The sequence below is a fragment of the Urocampus carinirostris genome, chromosome 7 (assembly GCF_059441175.1).
Source record: "Urocampus carinirostris isolate Australia breed hairy pipefish chromosome 7, RoL_Ucar_1.0, whole genome shotgun sequence".
In the NCBI taxonomy this organism is placed as follows: Eukaryota; Metazoa; Chordata; class Actinopteri; order Syngnathiformes; family Syngnathidae; genus Urocampus; species Urocampus carinirostris.
The window spans coordinates 17,875,476-17,896,681 of NC_142355.1; the positions used below are offsets into that span (position 1 = coordinate 17,875,476).

Genomic DNA, 21,206 nt, shown 5'->3' on the forward strand with positions numbered 1-21,206 from the left:
GCCGTGGCTCGACCGGAGCCAACAGTGACTCAATCTGCTGCACGTTTACAGTTAGAGCACACAATTCGCTCAGTCAGTCAAGCAAACAAAATGAAAACAAATGGATGACTTTTGTTTTGTGGCGGAGAAGGCTATTTGTCTTGATTATTGAAGAGGCGGAATTGCTCTCTTTTGGGGAGATACCGCTGGGGAAAGGTAGCCTGCTCGAGAGAAGCGGCTACTTGCAACCAAGATTGATGGCCTCTGCTGAATCTAAGTTGACAGGAGCAATAAGTTCAACACTAAGCAGGACTGTCTATTAGATTTCTGCCTATTGAAAGGCTTCATTGAGAACTCAGCTGAATGACGGCAAGATTAAAAAGTTATTAAAAGACATTTCCGCACTTATATTAAGTATGTCCACTTTTTATTGCCGCGGACAAAAGAAACAATAATGTGTTGGTAAACATGGCTCCATATTGCATTTCAGGTTAACGTAGTCAAAAGGTTATGACTGAGGCAGTAGACATTTAAGGCATAAATGCTGTCTGATGAGTAAAAAACAAACCTAAAATATCTTCAAAAACGGCTTACACGACGGGCGGATATTATCCAGAGTCAATACATGAAGCCAAAGCAAACAAAAGTGCTGCTGAATTCAAAGAAACGTGATATTCTTCACAGGCATGCACTCAAATCTTGGCAAAACCTTTCAAGATCAGGTATCCATTAAATAGCTGCTAAGAAATTTAATTCAAACCTGGCACTAGCCTACTCATTAAAAGAAAAAAAAGTGTCTTGTATTCCTTTTAGGTTAATCTTGGAGTGCACTAGAATCACATTAGATTCTGCATATAGAGGGATATTTAAGCTGAACTGCTAAATCAAGTACCATGTTTATTTGGGTAAAACGCACCTTTTGTTTTACCAAAGAAAGAACTCAAAGTTTGGGTTTTTACATAGTATGTTATTGTATTTGTTCAATGATTGATCCGTCGAAAAATATCACAGACCACAATCGCAAAACATTGGATGCAACTGGAATAGAACCCGTGTTGCAACAAGGAAATATGAAAAGGTATTTGACTTAATGTCATTATAACACTATCTTTATTCATGGAAAACAATGTCCATAAATCATTTGAATCATGGCTGCACGTAGTAAACAACGTTCGACACTCAAAATGCTGAACCGAAATCTCATACAGATTTTTAATCATGTTATACGCAAATAAATACAATTATCACAACAATCAGGAGGTAGAGCGCTCATCTTGGGATCAAGAGATCTCAGTTCGAATCCCGGCTCCTCCGTGTTGCATGTCGAAGTGTCCTTGGGTAAGACACTGAACCCCTAATGCCCCCAATAAGCAGGTTTGCGCCTTACATGGCTGCACGGCCGCTATTGGCACATTGTAAAGCGCTTTGGGAAGTCTTCATTGACTTGAAAAGCACTATATAAATGCAGATCATTTATTGTAAATCAGTCACTTGTAACCCTCATCAACATGCAAAATACTGAAATAAAAGCATATCATGTGGCGTTCAAGTTAAAATGAAATGATCTGCATTTCTATAGCGCTTTTCAAGTCAATGAAGAATTCCCAAAGCGCTTTACAATGTGCTTCACATTTACCAATAGCGGCCGTGTAGCCATGTAAGGCACTAACCTGCTTATTGGGGGCATTAGGGGTTCAGTGTCTTACCCAAGGACACTTCGACATGTAACACGGAGGAGCCGGGATTCGAACTGAGATCTCTTGATCCCAAGATAGATAGATAGATAGATAGATAGATACTTTGTTCATCCCCGAAGGGAAATTCACATTTCCAGCAGCATCCCTGAGCTGAGAACAATCGAGAACAAACGAAAAGATGAGCGCTCTACCTCCTGAGCTGCTGCATCAATTCGAAAAGCAATCACTCTGGTGGTTGAAGAAGGCAATTCAACTGCCGCCTGTGCACTTGGCAGAAATGAATGAAATGTGCGATTTTTAATCATAAATTCGGGATGCGCGTTATACACAAGTGAGAATTTTTTAGGATTTACTTTCAAACTGTAGCGAGCCGATGCAGACGCAGCCAAACAGGGCGCCGCCGTTTTAGACCAAACTGCTGTGTTGGGAGTCATTAGGTGACCAAACCCCCCAATTCCAACCCTTAATGCCGAGCGCCAAGCAGGGAGGCAATGTGTACTAATGTTGTAAATCTTAGGTATGACTCGGCCGAGGCTTGAACCAGCGACCTCCCAGTCTCGGAGCGGGCGCCCCACCATCCAGGCTGGTGCAAATTATACACAGGTAAATAGCAAATAGAAATGCAAAAACAATTACAAACTATTGGATTTTTTTACATGTCTTTGGACACATTTAAATCAAAATGCTTAGGCTGGATTTATAAGTACCAGTCACAACGTGTATTATCTGAAAGCAAAATTAACACGTTGAGTTCCATTGATGGTTATAAAAGTCAAACCTCTACTAAATATATTTTGTAGGTATTTTATTTTCTAATACCTGATTATTATTTACCAAGAAGCAGTCAATTTTAATTTTAATACTTTCTGGCCTTCCATACTGCCATTCTGGGTAAAAAACAAAAAAATAATCCCAAAACAAATGTTATAGCAACTAAGATTCCGTTGTGTGTTGCATGAATGGATAAAGAATCAGAACAAGCATTTGAAACCAGGATGTCAAATGGAAGCTCTCAATAATGCATCAAGCAGTCTCCTTGGAACTCTCCCATCTGTCCTTCATCCCACAGTACTGTGTTTTCATTTAATTCCTCCATCTTTACCTGTCTGGTCTTTGGTCTGTTCATTATTGCCCTCATTTTCTGCTCAATTCCGCACTTTCCCTCTGCTCTATGATCATCTTCAGATGCTGTGTAGTCATAGTCTTTGATAGCGAGGCAGTGGTGGGTGCTCCCCTCAAGCGACAACATAAATAGACACAGCAGTATTCTGTGAAGCGCACTAATGATGAGATGCGCCCGTTCATAAGCGCAATGTTGACCTAGTATGACCTTTTATAAAATTGTCAGCAAGTTAGACTCGCGCAACTGAGTTGTGTGGTTGCACTGATACAAAGCCACTCTTGCACACTCACATTGGTTTCCGATGTGTAGAAATAGCCTGGTCAGATTTGTTTTCTGTCTATTTTTCATGAACACAAACAATATTCAAGACACTCAGGCGAGTTAAGTAGTAAAAGGTATATTAGTTAGTTAGTTAGTTAGATAGATAGTTAGATAGATAGATAGATACTTTATTCATCCCCGCAGGGAAATTCACATTTCCAGCAGCATCCCTGAGCGGAGACAATATAATAATAAAGCAAAAAGAATACAATATAAAAATACCCAATCTGACGTGCAAATGCCCACTGTAGCGTGTTGTATAGATGAAATATAATTGAGCTTGAGTTTAAAAGTTGTTGGTTACAGGTATTGATTTATGGAAGCAGAAAGTTACCAGTCGGAAAAAAAAAGTTATTACTAGGAAGTACAGTACAAACTACTGACTTTCAAATGTACATATCTTTTATTAGCGTATAACATGCATCCCTGATTTGGGATTGAATATTGGTAGAACATTTGCTTCAGTTTATCTCAGCTCAAACTAAGCACTGTAAATGACAAACATTGTTGAAAAAGTGCAGCAATAATTAAAACCAGTTATTGGCAACGTAAACCATGAACACTAAACCCACATGAAATTTACAATGTATTCATCTAATCCCCTTCAAAGTAGGATTCATCATCAGATACACCAAATAGCCGTTTCCCTAGTCATGCTTTTTTGTGTTTATGTCTTTTAAAACAACTTCCTGTTTTTTCCATTCTCTAACATTCATCTCTGGTACTGTGACTAAAAAACAGTGTACTAATGAGATGCAATCGAATGCCTGGTCATATGTAATCTATATAACTGGTGGTCTAAAGGTAACGATTCAGCACTTTCACCGACGCGACCTGGTTTTGATTTACGTTGCATCCAATGTTTTGTGATTGTAGTCAGCAATATTTTTCAATTGATGTATAATTGCACAAAAACCTTGTGGATAAAGTACATCCCAACTTGAGTACAGATGTAAATGTAAATGGTCTGCATTTATATAGCGCTTTTGAAGTCACTGAAGACCTCCCCAAGTGATTTACAATGTACTTCACACTTACCCATTCACACACTGACACCAGGGTCAGCCATGCAAGGCAACTACCTGATTATCATTGTACGATCCAACACCAGTTTTGGTGGGTAATTTTGAACAAACACAAAACTGAGGTATTTTTTGTGGCGTTTTCAACGAACCAAAATTTTAAATAATGGCAAATTTTGAAGGGAGGGTTTTGAGGAGAAAAGGAAAATGACTCATTTTTGGAAAGGCAAGCTCTTTTAAAAGGACAGTGTCAATTATTTGACCACTAAACATTGCTGTGTTGCGTAGTGCAAATAAAACAGGTGCTAAAATTCATATGGATTAGGACCATTCGAATTACGAAAAACGGTAGATACGAACGTTTTTTTCGGGATGTAGATAAAAATCCGAACATTCTTCCAAAAGTGGGTTAACTTCTCTTTATTTATCTTTATAGAGCATATTATTTTATAAAATGTTTATTTTTTTAGTACCAAGCAATACAGGTTACTTATACAACCCTTAAACATACTTATATAAACCTTAAACATACAAAATATAGCACTGAAGCAACTTACAAACAAATTCAACTTACAAATGATCGTCCGTAAGTAGGGCAGCGTCTGTACTTTTAGATAAAAACATATGCACCTTATACTAGGAGAAATATGGTACAAATCCTCTGACGTATATTAAAATGGTATTATTTCAAGTCAAGTTAATGATAATAATATCAACGACATCTAGTAGACTAATATAATCTGTCCCGGTTTCAATGTCACAATATAATATAAATTTTACTCACATGTCCTCAGGTGTCCAATGCAATAGAACTTTGACTTTTCCTGAGCCCTCCTTCCTTTTGGCTAGCACCTACACACAAAACAATTAAAGACCCCACACCCACCCCAAAAAGAAAAGAACAACAAAAAAACAATTATTAAAGAACCACATGTGAAAAAAAATCTCTGAGAAAATAAACATCCTTTTTATTTGTACCATCAAATAAGACAATCTTAAAAACGAACATCTCATAACCCGTATTTGAACTAAGATTACGGTTGGTGATGGTGCAAGAAAAAAACATATCAAAGAAAGCTGTGATCCAACAAGCACGCAGGAACCATTTTCCCTTGTGCGCAGGGAGACGCTTCAAAGGCTTTGCATTTTTAGACACCTCATCAAGTGATACAGAGGCTGATCATTAACCACGAGCAGCAATGCCAGAGCTTTAATAATGCATGGCAGAGCGAAGTTGGAGTTCTCTTTATAACGTAACCTGTCCACTCTTTCCCTTCAAAGGACAAAGGACAAATGTTTGAAGCTATCCAGCTCGTCATGACAAATTTGATGTCAGATTGGTAGCTCACGAGTAACCCAAGAATTAGAACTGAACAGAAAAGATGCAAGTCTTTCCATTTAAATTCAACGACAACTAGTGCTGCTGTATCTATAGGAGACAAACTACAAACTAAAACCGAATTTTGGGGTTTAAAAAAATATATATAAAAATAAAATTTGAATGTTAATTGAGTCCTGTATTTCCGTACTATAAGGCGCACCGGATTATAAAGTACACCCCAAAAACTGTCTTATTTCATAAATATTTAATATATCAGGCGCACTGGACGATAAGATGCTTAGAATTAAGAATACGGTAAGAGCTAGCGTCTTTATTTGGTCGGTATATATTAGTGCAATAATTGATCAATCACGTAACCAGGCTGACCAAAATCGAAGATTTGATGCAACAGGAATGGAACCCGGGTGGCGGCAGAGAGAGCGTCAAAACCTAACCACTAAACCACGAGTGATACAGCTGACATGAAAAGGCATTCGATTTTGTCTCAATATCACACTTTTTTACTCACGGTGCCAGAAAAGAATGTTAGGGAAAGGAGAACAAAGAAAGTCGTCCTAAAAGAAAGAAATAAACCCACAAAAAAATAAAGAAAACAATTCTATAGGGTATCTGATGATGAATCAGACTTTGCCCTCAAATCATTCCAGGAAAGTGGAATTTAGCCACAACCAGTCTCACCTAATGCACTCAATGTAGCTATCGTAGCTGAAATTAAAATGGTTAACAATTTGAGAAGCCTTGGCTACAGTCGATTTGAGATTTGATGGCACCCTGGATAAGACAGATTAGCCTACACAGCTAATACTCGTGTCTTACTTTTGCAATGATGAGGTGCTTCCCCACTTCAGTATGCAACGTACCAGTAACCCAACCAACTACGAAGGATCCAGAATTTTATAAGCTTTAACATTAGCACCGGTGTATGGGGATACTCCATTTAAAATATAGTGGTACAGATGGTGTGGACTTAAGTCAGAAATACAGGGAAATGTGTTAAAATGAGAGAATTGGGATGAGGAAGAAAGTATAGGCACTGTTAATGCTATTCTTAGTTACTTAAAATAGTGCTATTTGTGCTATCTGACAAGGTGAGCCAACTCATCTGACAGCTGCACGATATTCGTTTGACTACTCATTACCAATGGTGTTGAATAATATAGCTTTTTTGTTGTTATTGTCTACTGTTTACTGACCTCATCCGCTGTTTACTACAGTTTACTACCGTCCCCCATGGTGTCGTCACGTTTTTAGGTCACGTGTGTGCAAAAGGTTAATAGAATAGAATAGAACAGAGGCAAACCGGGTTATAAGGCGTACTTTTCAAATATTTGGCCATTTTTTTAGTTTTTAGGTGTGCCTTACAATCTCCAAAGTATGGTACTTTAGGAAAAAAAAACTATAGCCTTCCACATTAGACGTTTTTTTCACACCCGGTGTGAAATATTTTTATTCATTTTGCCCAGGCAAGCACTCTAAGGTGATCCAAAATTCCACACCTTCCACTTGTAAAAACAGACTTACCCGAAAAATATTTTTCTTGCCCCTTGGCTTTTATGATACATAACATTCCAGATATCATGCCATGTCAGTGTATAGCAAAATTGGCCTGGAATTCACACTAATGTCGTCTTTAGGAAAAGGGAGAGCAAGATAAATACCTAATAGCGTCAAAAATAGCCTCAGATAGAAATTCTTGCGTCAATTGGTTCTTTTAAGATAGGAAAATCTATTTTTAGATGACCGACATTCACATTGAAAAAGTTCTCTTACGCGCACGAGTATGACATTATTTTGGGAACCCTTGAGAATATCTGAGGCAGGGATATAAACTAGTTTGAGGAATGGATGGGAAAAAAGATCAAGATTTTTCTTGCCACATGAATTTTTTTGTAATAAAATGTTTAGTCTATTTTGACATGGTACTTTAAAAAATATTGTGATATATGCAAGTGGGGTTTGGGTTTGTGAAAACAACTCAGCATAATACTTGATCAGGTCCCTCCAGTACTCATTATCCAATCAAATATGACAGCACGACAAAAAATACATATGTATGTTGCAAAAGAAATTCACCAATTGAAAGAAAATGTTGATCATTTAAAATAGTATCATATTTATTTTAAGATATTTTACTCCAGAAACAAGTAAAAATGAAAAAAAAAAAAATCCAGTTCCAGATATTTTCACTCATTTTAAGAATAATAAAAATCATGCAGATAATTTCTTATTTTAAGACTTGTTGAACATTGCTAAGTTTCTTGCAAACATGTGTTTCCAAGAAAACCTCTGAGAAAAACAGTTTTTTTTTTAAAGGAACCCTTTTTAGCAGAACTTTCACTTTGATGATTATTTTTATCATGTATTATATCTAAACAATACTGTATATAAACACAAGGGTACTTTGCTTGCAAAATAACATTTTATTGTAAGAACACTGAACGAATGCATGAACTGCATAAACTTTGCAAGAACTTTTCAGCGCCTGATGTTTTGGTGAAGTTATCAGACAATTTTGCTTACCCTGCGGGCGAGCACAAAATGTCCTCTCTCTGACCAAACAATGACGATGGGACTTTGTCATGCCTTTTCGAAAGAAAAAAGCTATGTTGAAGAATTAACAGCCCATTTGCCCATGCCTTTCGACTTTCAATACACGCTTCACTACGCCTACTTGCCATTTGGGGCCACCTTTCACACACATTCCACAGATATAGGAAGAAACACTAGGAAAATGGGCCTCCTTGATGCGTGGAGAAAGATTAGATCAAGGCCACTCCTTCGATCAACGGCCAAACCCTTTATATTAGTATTTTAAAATAAAACATGAAAAACATACGTTTAAGTTTTGGAACTCAGTGACAATATTTCTTAATATCTGTTGGTATTATACAAAATCATGCATCGACTTGCTCCCTCATATATTTTAGATTTCATTTCCCCCTATGTTCCGGTCCGGAGCCTTCACTCTGAAAGCTTTGGTCCACTAGTGATCCCGAGAGATAAAAAGAGAACCCCGGGTTGAGAGCGTTTTCCATTCGGGCCCCGATGCTGTGGGATGCTCTTCCTCCTGAAATTGTATCTGCAACGTCAGTGGAACTGTTTAAATCTAGGCTTAAAACACCCTTCTATTCTCTAGCTTATGAATGACCTATATTTCACTTTGACAATATCTATGTATCATTTGTTATTGCAACATCCATTGCAGCCTGGTCATCCTGGAAGGGGGATGATCTCTTGTGCGGTCCCTTCTCAAGGTTTCTTCATTTTACTCATGTTGAGGTTTTTGAGTTTTTCCTTGCCCTCATCTAGGTTTTAGATGAAGACATGGTGTAATAATAGTCAGTAGTTTGCATTAACCTGTGGTCTGTGCAGCCCTTTGAGACTGCTTGTGATTAAGGGCTATACAAATAAACTCGACTTGATTTTATACGCCCTTAAATTAATCAAACACTCGATTTTTTAAATACTTTTTTTCCCATAACACGAGGCTCACCTAGAGGAAGCTGAGATAATTGTCCAACATCTTGCTGCCACAGTTACCCCTAAAAAGCCAAAAACCTTGAGAAAAAATGAGAAGATAAACGGTGCGGTTTGTTCACTTTGAGTCTCTTTTAGTTTGCAATCTTCCTTGTGCTTTGTAACACTGAACAATACAGAGGCATCTCGTTGTCAAAACATAAACTTTAAAAAAAGCTAATTTTTTTCCCAAAAGGGTAGCCTTTTTTAGAATCATTCTTTTTGTATGGCTCCTCGCAAAGAATTAAGTCGACACATGTGATGAGCTATTTCACAGGTCAAACTGTGGGCCTGTTAAATTAAGTGTAAGAAGAATTTTTTATTGGATCATCGATCATTATTACCCATTAAAGATTTAATGCTCCGGCATGCAGAGTATTGCTAAGACTTACGATAAACATCTTGGACTCTGTCCAAGCTATGTTAAACCTTTCGTGAGGTGCTGCCACGTCGTTTCATCGACAAGGTCGAGGAAAAGGTAAGGGGGAGCATGCGCACTGAAAAAGGAACATCAGGGCAGTTCCAAATCAGGCAGGGAAAAATAATGAATAACCAAAGGCGGGGGAGAGCAGGCCGGCTCTAACTGTGCGCATGTCTCGGGTGAGCGGGTCAAGCGCTGGATGACGCAGATGGGCGCAATCGCAAAAATATCCCATCATAAACATGGCTGACTTGCTTTGGCGTGTCAGCAAGCTTGCTTGCCAAACTCCACAAAACCCCCACAGCTCTTCCCTGCCGTCCCTGGCCAGGAGGAGTCATGCGGGCCTGCGGTCTGACACAGCGCTGCCGTCCTCCTCGCCCGCAAATCTCCAGGGCTGGAGGGATGGAGAACATCCTTCTGATTTCATGACCCGGGTGTTCTACGAAATCCCCTGCCTCGTCATTCTCCCACCACACAAGTATACCAGTTTCAAATGTTGTGGCAAAAAAATACTAGATTTTTCCAAGGGCTTCCCAAGATCTGTCTAAAGTTCTCTTGTCTTGCATTTAAGTGAGTACTTGAGGTCAAGCAAGAACAGAAAACAACATAGCAGAGTGGAACAATCTCAGCCAACACCTCAAGGAATCAGCATGGCAAAAGTCTATGATAAAGGGTGTTCCTATAGTCTTGGGCACATTTGAAGTCCCCATACCAGCTTTACTAGAATGGTAATAAGTTGTACTATTTTCAAGCTGATATTTTTTTCTAAGACTGGTGTGTTTTTAGACTTCTTTTCAGACATTAATGGAGTTTACTCAACCAGAAAAAACATTTTTGAGTGCTTGAATTTGCAAAAAAACTGAATCATGGCCACCCAAATCTCCAGGTCTCATGCAATTCATTTTTTTGTGAGGATTTTTGAAAGATTGGACGATGTGCCTCCCATTTAAAGAGACGTGGATAAGCTTAAGTCATGAATAACAGAGGCGGTTGAGACCATTGACAATGCAATGCTTGGACGTGTTTGGCAATAATTTAACTATCTGCTTGATTTGTGTTGTGCGACTTTTGGTACTCACATTGAACATCTTTGAACATTTCTTATCAAACTTGAAATAACAAGCTTTCTGAATATACCACAAATAGTTTCCGAGATATTCGGTGTCAAAATGTGCCCGAGGCTTTTGTAAATATCTGCATAGTTGTCAATGTGTGTTCTTTATTTATCACTTTTTTGTAGCTCTTACATCAAACAACAACACAATTGTAGTTGCATACCTACCAACACTGCTGCTATACGAGTTAGACTACCACTTTTCTCCCCCTTAAAACTAATGCTGATTTTATAAGGAAATCTACTGTATTTTGAAATTGAATCAACAACAAAATCCTTGACCGTAGACCAGTATTTTAGTCTCCGGCTCCTTTACTTTGAAGAAAGACTCAGTCTGTGTGCATGAATAAACCACTCCAACACTCCAACAAACCTGAGGTCTACTCTCAGGTTTTTTATAAAAGCCTGCCAATTCCGGTTTAAAGCAGGCGCGTATTTGTTTTTTTAATAATCTGGAGACAGATTGTGATTTGCGTGGGAACATAGATTGTGTGTTAACATCTACCGCTTGTTAATGTCAAAAGGTTGGCATGTATGTGGTTGACGGGAAAAAAAAGGTTTCTAGATGAAAGTAATTTTTGAGTGTGCTGCACGTGACCAACACTTAGACAGAATCTTCTCTTATCGCAGCAGTTTTCCACCTCATAGGCTGCTCAAGCTCCATAAAATAAATTAGTGGAGTGTGAGATCGAAAGCACCCGGGGCAGTGGGCGCCACTTTTTCCATGTAGGTTAAACCTACTTTTTATATCTCATGAACACACTAATTGTTTCTGCAAGGTTAGCCACCAGTGACATGCTACAGAGTCACCGAAAATACAATTTAAGTGTACTGCATAGTATACAGAAATACAAACGCTCCTTAACATAAAAGTATTCCTTTACATATACTTTAAATGTTACTCCAGAAATTGTAGTCGTTCACCCCAAACCACCATGAACATGTGCACAAAACTGTAAAACATACATAGTTTGGGACTTATTGGGGAATATCTATTGCTGCTAAATGTTATTGCACTATTTAACATTGCACTTTTGTTACGATGCATGTTATTATTATAACTTAGGACAGTCTCTGAGCACTGCGTTGTAAATATTTTGCCTATTTGTCCTGACATTTTTTTTTTTAGCTTATTTTCTTTTTTAATGTATTTAATACATGTTTACCCTGGAGTGCCATGTCTAATCTTGTTGCAAGCAATGTTTCACTGCATTGTTATCAATGACAATAATAACAATTTCTACTCAATTCAAATACATACATTTTCTAGGATCTCATATATGTATTGTTATATTGTTGAAGCAAAAAGGGGCACTAAAAGGAACACGAAAAGTTGCCTTTCGAAACCAATTATGAAAACCTTTCTTTAATAAGAAAAATTGCCTTGTAAATAGTTTATATAGAGTGCAGTTTATATATGTGTGTTTTGAAACACCTGACTAACATCACATCACAGACAGGTTTAGAATGACGGATGCGATTCAATTGTCATTCAAGAGGCGTCTGGTTCAAAAAGAAAAATAGAACAGAGCCTCGAGGAAAAATGGTTCACCCAGAGTGCACGAAGGAAAAAAATAAACTAGAATCAGGAGTTGCTTCCCGAATAATGGAACAGCATTTCCCCCTGCTGACCAAACAAGGAAACAGAAAACAATCAGACATTTAAAACTTCCCAGCTTACACAAAACATTAGAACCTATGTAGCTAATTTATGATTTTTCCACTGTAGTGTCCAGTATTTTGTTTTTTAAAAAGAAAATGAATGCATAGACGTACTCACCGTGCTGTTAAAAACCACACTGTGGCCATTGCCCACACTTTCAATATGAGTGGAGAGATTGAGACAGATGGCTCGGTGACGGATTGCATCCATGGTTTGAGCATCAAAGAAGTCATGGGGCCTTGCTGATAATGCATAGGGACAGAAAAAGATAACAAACAACAGGAGAGTTAAAAACGATTTTTTAGTTTCCAAATGAGAAGAAACAATTCTCCGGATGAGCAGAATTTATCCCAACATCTTTATGATGAAGACATTATTACCATATTTTCTGTACCATAAAACGCACCGGGTTATGAGGCACATTCCCACCAAGATATTTTTGTCATAGTCTGTATAAGGCATGGAATTACCGTATTTAAGTGTCTAACAGTCACACATTTTTTATACATATTACAGTATATATTAGTGCAATCACTGATCAGCCAAAAAATGTGCTGACGAAAGTCAAATAAAACATCGTATGCAGGGAATCGAACCCGGGTCGCGCGGTGAGAGCGTTAAAAACGTACTAGGTCACAAGTGATCCAGATCATATACGAAAAGGCATTTGTTTCAATATTATCAGACTTTTTTTACATACGGTGCCAGAAACGAATGCTACAGAATGGAACACAGAAAGTCCACAAAAAAGCAAGAGGAAAAAAACTATTTGGTGTATCTGGTGATAAATCAGACTTAGCGTTTATGTAGTGTATCTTTCAGGTCGTCTTTCTGTTTCCTCCCTTCTCAAACATTTGTTCCAAGGACCGTGACTAAAAATAATGTGATGAGATAAAATCTAATTTAAGGCACTCTCTCCACTGCGACCCGGGTTTCATTCCCGTTGCATACAATGTTTAGCAATTATAATCAGCTTTATTTTTTTACTGATCAAAAAACAATCACAGCAGTAAACCGTAAAACCTCGTCTAGTAGCACACACACGTGTGTATATGTTTGTACAGTCACTCCCCTGTACAAACATATACACGAATGTTTTTTTTTTTTTTTCTCCTTCTCTTAACTATTCGACTTACGTAAAATGGTAGATAACATTTTTTTCGGGATGTCGAAAAATATCCGGACCTTCCTGTAAGTTAGATTTGCACTTTTTCCCAATTACAGGGACAACACTGTAGTTCTTCTTTCCACCTCTACCAGTGTGTGGCGTTGTTTGAGGTCACCCAGCATCCACCCAGAAGTGAAAATATCCGCTCCTTTTTCCTAATTCGTATGTAAACATCTCTCCTTCACCTGCTCGTAATACCACCGCTGCCACCAATGTAGGGTGTCGTTTTGTGTGGGTAACAGATTGCTCCTCCTTCATGAAAAAAAAATACTTAGAAACACTTACGGTCTCTCTGTAAATACACCGAACTCTCAATACAAAACTCTCGCGCTCCCCTACACTCTCGCGCAATAGTCGCCCTACTGACGTTACTCATGCTCACCTCACATTCTACAACTACACTATCTCAGGCGCGCTAAGAAGTTTGACATTTTTATTGTTTAATATCTCATGCATCCATTTAACATGGTTGGCGAAAAGTGTAAAGAAGAGGCGAGCCGTTTTCTTTTTTTTTTTTTAATGAAAGTGGAATAAGAAAGCTTGATGCGGTTGAGAAAATGTTTGGAATGCCTTTTTTCGGCCACTCTGTACCACGAAGGAGGAAGTCGCCTAACTGATGAAGCTCATCTTCCAAAAGTAAGTTAAACTTAACTTTATTTATCTTTTTAAAGCATTTTATTTTATGAAATGTTTATTTTTTATTACAAAACAATACAAGTTACTTATACAAGCAAACAAACTTACATGAACCTTAAACATACAAAATATTGCACTGAAGCAACCTACAAATAAATTCAACTTACGAACAATCGTCTGGAACCTAACTCGTTCGTAAGTTGGGCAGCGTCTGTATATACTGTATGTATTTCCAACCTTACTAACGGTATTTTAAGGTATATAAGGCAAAGTGGGTAATGAAATAAAAATGAAATGAAATGATCTGCATTTATATAGCGCTTTTCAAGTCAAGACTTCCCAAAGCGCTTTACAGTGTGCTTCACATTTCCCAATAGCGGCCGTGCAGCCATGTAAGGCGCTAACCTGCTTATTGGGGCACGCTTTAAAATTTCTGGACAATTTCGGGTTTATAGGTGTGCCTTATAGTTGCCAACTGTGTATTTTAACTGCTGAATTATCTGAAGAAAGCTAAATTAGTAAACATGTTACCAATTGTGACATCTTTCATCATTAATCGAGATATTTCCAGCACAAATAGATTTTAGAGAGCCAAATACATCAACAATCTGTAGAGCAGACTTCTTATTTTCAAATGATGAGAAAAGGGAAACCCCACCCTGAAAATACTGTGTAGTGTTCGTGTGCCCTTCTTAGTTTACGTACGTAAGGAGCACCTGCGTTTGTTCCGGAGTTTCTTCCTTTTGTTGAGGCCGGCCTTTGAGGGCGACTCCTCCTTCAGTTTAGCCTGGCCGGACATTTTGGAAGAACTTTGCTGGCTGAAGTGGCTGGGGACGTGGCGAGCCAGCCCACCCTGGGAGGCGAAGCTAGCGGTGCACCCGCCAACAACACACTGAGGCACAGAAAAAGACAAGGGAAATCAAACAAATACGGGAAAAATGCTGGAAATGATTATTTGTTGAAAGCCAACATTGTATTTAAATTATGATTTTTTTTTTTTTAATTTTATTTTATACCTTGAAGGGCTTATCGCCACTGTGCGTCAGCATGTGTCTCTGGAGCCAGCTCTGACTGGTAGATGGGGTATTGTACACCTTGCAACCCTTCCACAGACAAACAAAAACCTGCAGAACAAGGTGGAGAAGGTTTTTCAGTGCCATATAAACCGATTGGCTGGGAATCAGTTCAGGGTGTCCCCTGCCCACTGCCCGATGATTGCTGGGATGGGCTCCAGCACCCCCGCGACCCTACTGAGGATAAGCGGTGCAGCTAATGAGATGAGATGAGATATTTACACAAATATTTACCCCTCGCTACCTCATGCTTTGGTTATCGCTGGTTAACTCCTTCGCAGGTTTTAAATTGAGTTGATGTTGTCTTTATTGTCATTGATATCATTGTGTTGAGCATTGTGTTCTGCTAAAAAGCGCTCTGGGGGCGTTTTGTTTTAGGTTGGTGTGACGGTGCCCAAATGCGATAAGCTGGTGTATGCTGTCAGTTAAAGAGCGATGGGCGCTTCCTCTGTAAACAAACTAGGAAGCATAGCGACCGCTAGCTTTTATCTGCTCGTTACATTGAAAATAATTTGATCAATTAAATTGGATTTTGAGGAAAGTCAGAAATGCTGATCACCAGTGGTTTCTCATTGGGTTATTATCAGGTTGGTGAAGAGGCAATAGCTAGGCTGCCGGTACAGCCTACTGCTACGGCTAAGCTAACAACCCTCACAAGTTAACCATGCGGACCCTGTATCTTGCCAACGCCAGGTCCATTAGCCATGAAACCTGACCTGAAGCTACAAGTTGTGGAAAACCTCTACATTTGGAACGGTTTAATTTTAATCACCGGAGAGATTCGGCCAAATCCGAGACACTCAATGATAGCCGGACGCTTTTTTACACTGAAAAAAGAAACCCTCAAAGTATGTTTTACTTTTTTATAATGACAATAAAACCATTCATACAACTGCAATTATGTGTTGTGTGCTAGTTGTAGATCTATTACAGTTATTTTGTTTAAGTCGTATACTCTCAGTCGGTAATGACATCATCTAGAAGTTATTTAAACCCTTTGGGGTCTTTTAAGAAGGTGTGACGCTACTTTGCAGATTTTCACTTTTCGTTGGCGGCTTTGGTCCCCAATACCTCAAAAAACTGAGGGATCTCTGTATTGTTATTTTGTTTTTAATACAACACACTTCACTTTGTTGATAGAACACAAAAGTTCAATTGGATTACTCAACCCTTACCCACAATTTTACTCCTTGGTCTAGCAAAGCACGTTCACAATGAGATTGAGAAAGTCTGAATCCTCCGCAAAGCATAGAATGAGGTGGAAATATGAGGGACACATGCCTCTTTTCACTGAGTTAGGTCGGAAGCGCCCTTGCGTCTCTCTAGGCACGCAGCCATTACCGACCAGCTGGAAGCAGTCCAGGGAAGGAATTAACCAATTATAGGTGTATATGTTGCGTTGTGCTATGGAACGTCAATTCTTACAGGGGGCGCTTCGACACAAGAAAAAGCACCGAGTCCAAGGAGTGTTGGTTGCGAAATGCGAGGAAGAATAAACAACAGTTAAGTACAGCATTCGTTTGGCGGAAAACATTACTTTTGCAAATAAACACTACAATTTAATTTCAATGTAAGTGTTTAAAAGTGGGAGAAATTAAAAAAAACACTTTTAAATAAAGAATGATTGTCATAAATGTGATGTCACAGCAAAAAGAGCCCCAAGTGGTGAGCAGTATGTTCCTAATTCCTAACAGAATTGTCCGCTTGCCCTCACCAAAGATATGGAAGGGGAAAAGAAAGACAAGCAAGACATTGATAGGTGGAAGATGAAGTAATGGGATTGAGCCCAAATCTCAAACTTTAGGGGTAAAACAGAAAGAAATGAGTCTGGATTCAAGAGCACTTACACCTCCTCGTTGTCCATCCACATGGACGCCCCTGATGTGTTCAGCAAGATCAGGGCTGGTGTTGAAGTACTGAAGACAATGGTCCCAGCAACAGGAATAGGCCACGGTTTTACCAGCAGAAGAGCTGCCACTGCTCTGTCCGTTCATCATTGCCGGTGTGGAGCGCCCGCTGGACACTGTGCTCTCCATCTCCATCAGTGTGCTGCTGATGCTGAGAAGAGAGCAGAAGTAGAATAATTGGAAAGTAAAATATTTTATTCACATGGGAAAATACTCTCCTCAAACCGTTACTGCCATTAAAGAATGTGCCACTTAGTAAGTAGTAAGAGTGTTAGTTATTTTTTATTTATGGTCAATAGTTGGGTGCATGTTATACATTAGATTTTACAATAGCATATTACTGAATTTGTGCAAGGATTTATCGGTCGAAAAATGTTAGCTGACCACAATAGAAAAATATTGGATGCAATGGGAATCAAACCCTGGTTGCGGCAGTAAGAGAGCCAAATCCCAACTACTAGATCATCAGTAATATGTCCGCCATCTTGCCGCTACAGGTAGCCCAAAAAATGGACTTTTTTCTTCTTTTTTCCCTTTTTGTATCTATTTTTCTTCTTTCATTTCATTTTTTTCTTTGGTTCCCTTTTTATTTTTCTTTCCTATATTTTTTCTTCTTGTTTAAAAAAAAAGATTTAAATCTTTTTATTTGTTTGTTTTATTTAATTTTTTTTCCATGTAAATGGCTGGGGAAAAAAATAAGAAAAAAACGCACATTCATAAAATTGCTTCGAGTCTTAGTATTTTATTTCTTCTTTGAGCTTTTTAGACTCCTTTTTTGCTTGCACGACACAGCGGAGTGACATCCAGTGGTCAAATAATACACACCGTTCCTTTAAGTGTAGTTTACCCAGTAGAGGACAAGTCCAAATGAGATTGTTAGGCAATATTAACAAATTGATAACATAGAAGACAGAGCTTCACAGTGTGTATTATTTAACGCGCCCTAATGGTACATAAAAACCTTTATTCACTTTAAAAAAGAAAAGAAGAAATACATGAACTATCATACAAAGGATATTTTTTAGAATATTCAAAGGTGGAGAAATTTTTATTTATCTAACAAGATTACATGATTGTCCACCGTCTTGCTGCTACGAGTACCCCAAAAAAGACTTTTTTCCTATTTTTCTGGGTTTTTTTTTCATTTTACTTTTTTGTACCCGTTTTCTCTCTTTTCTTTATTTTTTTTCCATTATTTATTTGATATTTTCTTTTTACTTCTTTTGTTTTCTTTTACCTTTTTCTTTCTGAGTTTGTTCCTCCCTTTACATTTGTTTTTCTTTTCTGGTTTATTTATTTTAATATTTTTGTGTGAGTTTTCCTCTGGAAAAAAAGAAAATCACACCTTCATAAAATAACTTAAAGTCTCTGTAGTTTTAATTCTCCCACTCCTTTTTGCTTGCACGACACAACAGTGTGACATCTAGTGGTTTAGCAATACACACTGTCCCTTTAAAAATATTTTTTAAACAGGGTCTTGCAGCAAAATGATGCAGAAATGCATACCTGTCAACCTCCACGGCTCCATGCCCGCACAAACTGTCGTATTTTCCCGTACAAAATAGTCTTATACCATTTTTTTTCGGAATGAAGCATGATGGGAAATCCCCAGGCGGCAGACGCATGCGCACAGTAGCATCAAACCGCTCGCTTCGTTTGCAACAACAACAAAAAAAGATACAGACATAGAGGCTTCCGCGGCGAACACATTTGACTTGATTGATTTGCCGTTTCGTGATAGTCGGTGTTTACCGGATTGTACCCATAATTGACAAATTTGCGTTTTTCCGTACAGATTTTCTTGTACGTCGTACACGTCTTAAAATGCATAATAAACGTACTTTGATTGGCATAAACGCACAGGTTGACAGGTATATAATTATCCCACTCCTTTTTGCTCGTACGACACAATACAGTGACATCTAGTGGTTTCGCAATACACACTGTCCCTTTAAGAACTGTTATTCAAACAGGGTCTTGCAGCGAAATGATGCAGAAATGCAAGTATGCGACCGTACATGACATTTTAACGCTTCGGCGAGAAGACCTGCTGCTTTACTGGGGCGAGTGACAGCGACACGGCCAACGTCCTTACCTGTCTTCGGAGTCCATGCGACTCAGCGGTTCGCCATCGGAAGAAGACATCTCCACGCTCGGCCGCCTCTTGTCGTCTGCGCCGATTAGTTTATCCCCGCAAGACGCTTTCTTGTCGCACTCCTCCATCCCCGAGCAGCGGCTCTCCTCCCCGGGCTCGTCTTTAGCTTCTTTCTCCGCCTCGGAGTGGTCCTCCGTCGAGTCCCGCTGTCGTTCCCCGGAAGGAAGCTCCTCCGGTCGGGCACCATCAGTGGCATCCCCGTCAGTCGTCGCTTCTGGAACGTAAAACGGCGGCGCCTCGCTTGCGGCCTTGCCCGCCGCCTCGCCGGCCTCAGTTTTCAGCTCGTCCGTTTTACACTCGGCAGTGTCGGCTGGTTTGTCTGCTTCGGTTTTGCTGTCCCTGTCGGTTCCATCTTGTCCGGGAGTGGAATGGTCGACAGTGGGCAAAGGTGTTGGCTCACGGGCAGAATCCGCCATTTCTGTGGCAGACATAACGTGCGAGGCACGTTCCGTGTCAAAATTGGACCGTCAGTGGAAAGGGGCGGGGCTTCGCAAGAGCAGTCTTGTGATTGGTCGGGTAGTCATATTTCTTAGGCATTTAAACACTCCGTGTGTTGCTGTCATTCTTCAAAATACCATCTGTCAAACTCAGCCAATCGCTCCCCTTATTAGGGATTGGAATTCCCCTTAATAAGTGATAATAAATCAACCTAACATCCAGCACCGATTTACTCTCACCAAGAGAGGCTATGTCAGGGGTGTCAAACTAATTTCAACCAGGGTTGGGTAGGGTTACTTTGACTGGATTACTTCCAATTACTTTTGGATTACTCCAATACCAAATATGCTAATAAAAGACAAAAGAAACTAAATATGAATAAAATTATGACTCACAACACGTGGTAAGCTTTCTCTCCTGGCTTTGATCTTGATCTCCAGCAAAACTATCATAAAATGCGACAGAAACAAAATGAAAACAAATCCAAACAGCTTGCCAACATCATTTTAGCTGTTCCATGTATTCCGTTACTCCCCAAGTCTGCACAAAATGTAGTCATTTTATTCATATTTAGTTTATTTTGTCTTTTATTAGCATATTTGGTATTGGAGTAATCCAAAAGTAATTGAAAGTAATCCAGTTAAAGTAACCCTACCCAACCCTGATTTCAACTCACGGGCAAGTTGGTAAAAAGTTGCTGGACTAGTACATAAGAAGAGAGAGATGGACAGAGAAAGAGAAACAGAGAGACAGAGAGAAAGAGAAGAGAGAGGGAGAGAGAAAGAGAAGAGAGAGGGAGAAAAAGGAAAAGAAAAGAAAAACGAAAGAAAGAACAAGAGAGAGGGGCGGAAAGAGAGAGGAAGGGGTAGAGAAAAGAGACCGAGAGAGAGAGAGGGAGAGCTGAAGAGATAAAGAGAGAATAGCCAAAGAATATAGAAACACAGATAAAGAAATAGAAAATATCAAACAAGAAGAAAGAGGAAAGAAAAAGAAAGTGAGACAGAGCAAGGGAGAGGGAGGAATAGAAAGACTGAAAAATAGAGACCGAAAGAAAGTAAGAGAAGGAAGAAGATAGATAAAAGAGAGACAAAAATAAAGAATGTGAGAGGAAGAAAGAAAGAGACAGAGAGAAGGAAAAATAACATTTCTGAGAAAAAAAGAAAAAGAGGCAAAACGTTAAGAGCCTTGCAGAATTTTGTTCGAGCTGCAGGCTCTTGATTTCCGACTTCGGGAGACCAAACAAGTTTTTTCCCTTTTTTTTCTTGTACAAAAAATGTTATACGGCATACATAATTTAAAAATGATCAAAAACCTTTAAAATTTGGGAAATCATAGAATTCAATGGGTATGTTTTACTCTGTTGTTTTTATATTAATACCAGGTTGTAATAATTAGAAGTAGGGTTAAAATAAGCACAACCAACCACTAAAACAATGTTTTTAAAGACACCGATCATGTCAATGATTTGTAATGCTCGCAAGAATTCAAATTTCCTAGTAAATTCAGAACCAGAATAAGGGCTAATCAGTTTATTTTAGGTAGATACCTACTGCCCGCAGAAACCAGGTTGGAGACCCCTGGTCTAAACCTTCATTAGGGCTAAATTCAATCATTATTCCATGAAATGTGCA

The 21,206-nt window shown here is 38.9% G+C and overlaps 1 protein-coding gene across 6 annotated transcripts in view; it reads right to left on the bottom strand.

Moving 5' to 3' along the window:
- Window positions 1–19,642, bottom strand: part of LOC148362509 (zinc finger protein aebp2-like) — a 32,760-nt gene extending 13,118 nt beyond the window's left edge. For 2 of the 6 annotated variants that reach the window (XM_088339943.1, XM_088339942.1), the window contains exons 1-6: window positions 19,078–19,642; window positions 16,923–17,133; window positions 15,019–15,126; window positions 14,708–14,894; window positions 12,316–12,440; window positions 4,927–4,994 (exon numbers count right to left, since the gene is read on the bottom strand). In XM_088339943.1, coding sequence (XP_088196069.1) covers window positions 4,927–4,994; window positions 12,316–12,440; window positions 14,708–14,894; window positions 15,019–15,126; window positions 16,923–17,133; window positions 19,078–19,568 — 1,190 coding nt within the window. In that variant the 5' untranslated portion in view covers window positions 19,569–19,642. Of the gene's footprint in view, window positions 1–4,926; window positions 4,995–11,909; window positions 12,163–12,311; window positions 12,441–14,707; window positions 14,895–15,018; window positions 15,127–16,922; window positions 17,134–19,077 lie in introns of those variants that run through there. The other 4 variants (XR_015850863.1, XR_015850864.1, XM_088339944.1 and 1 more) reach the window with 3 other exon arrangements.
- Window positions 19,643–21,206: the final 1,564 nt, after the last annotated feature.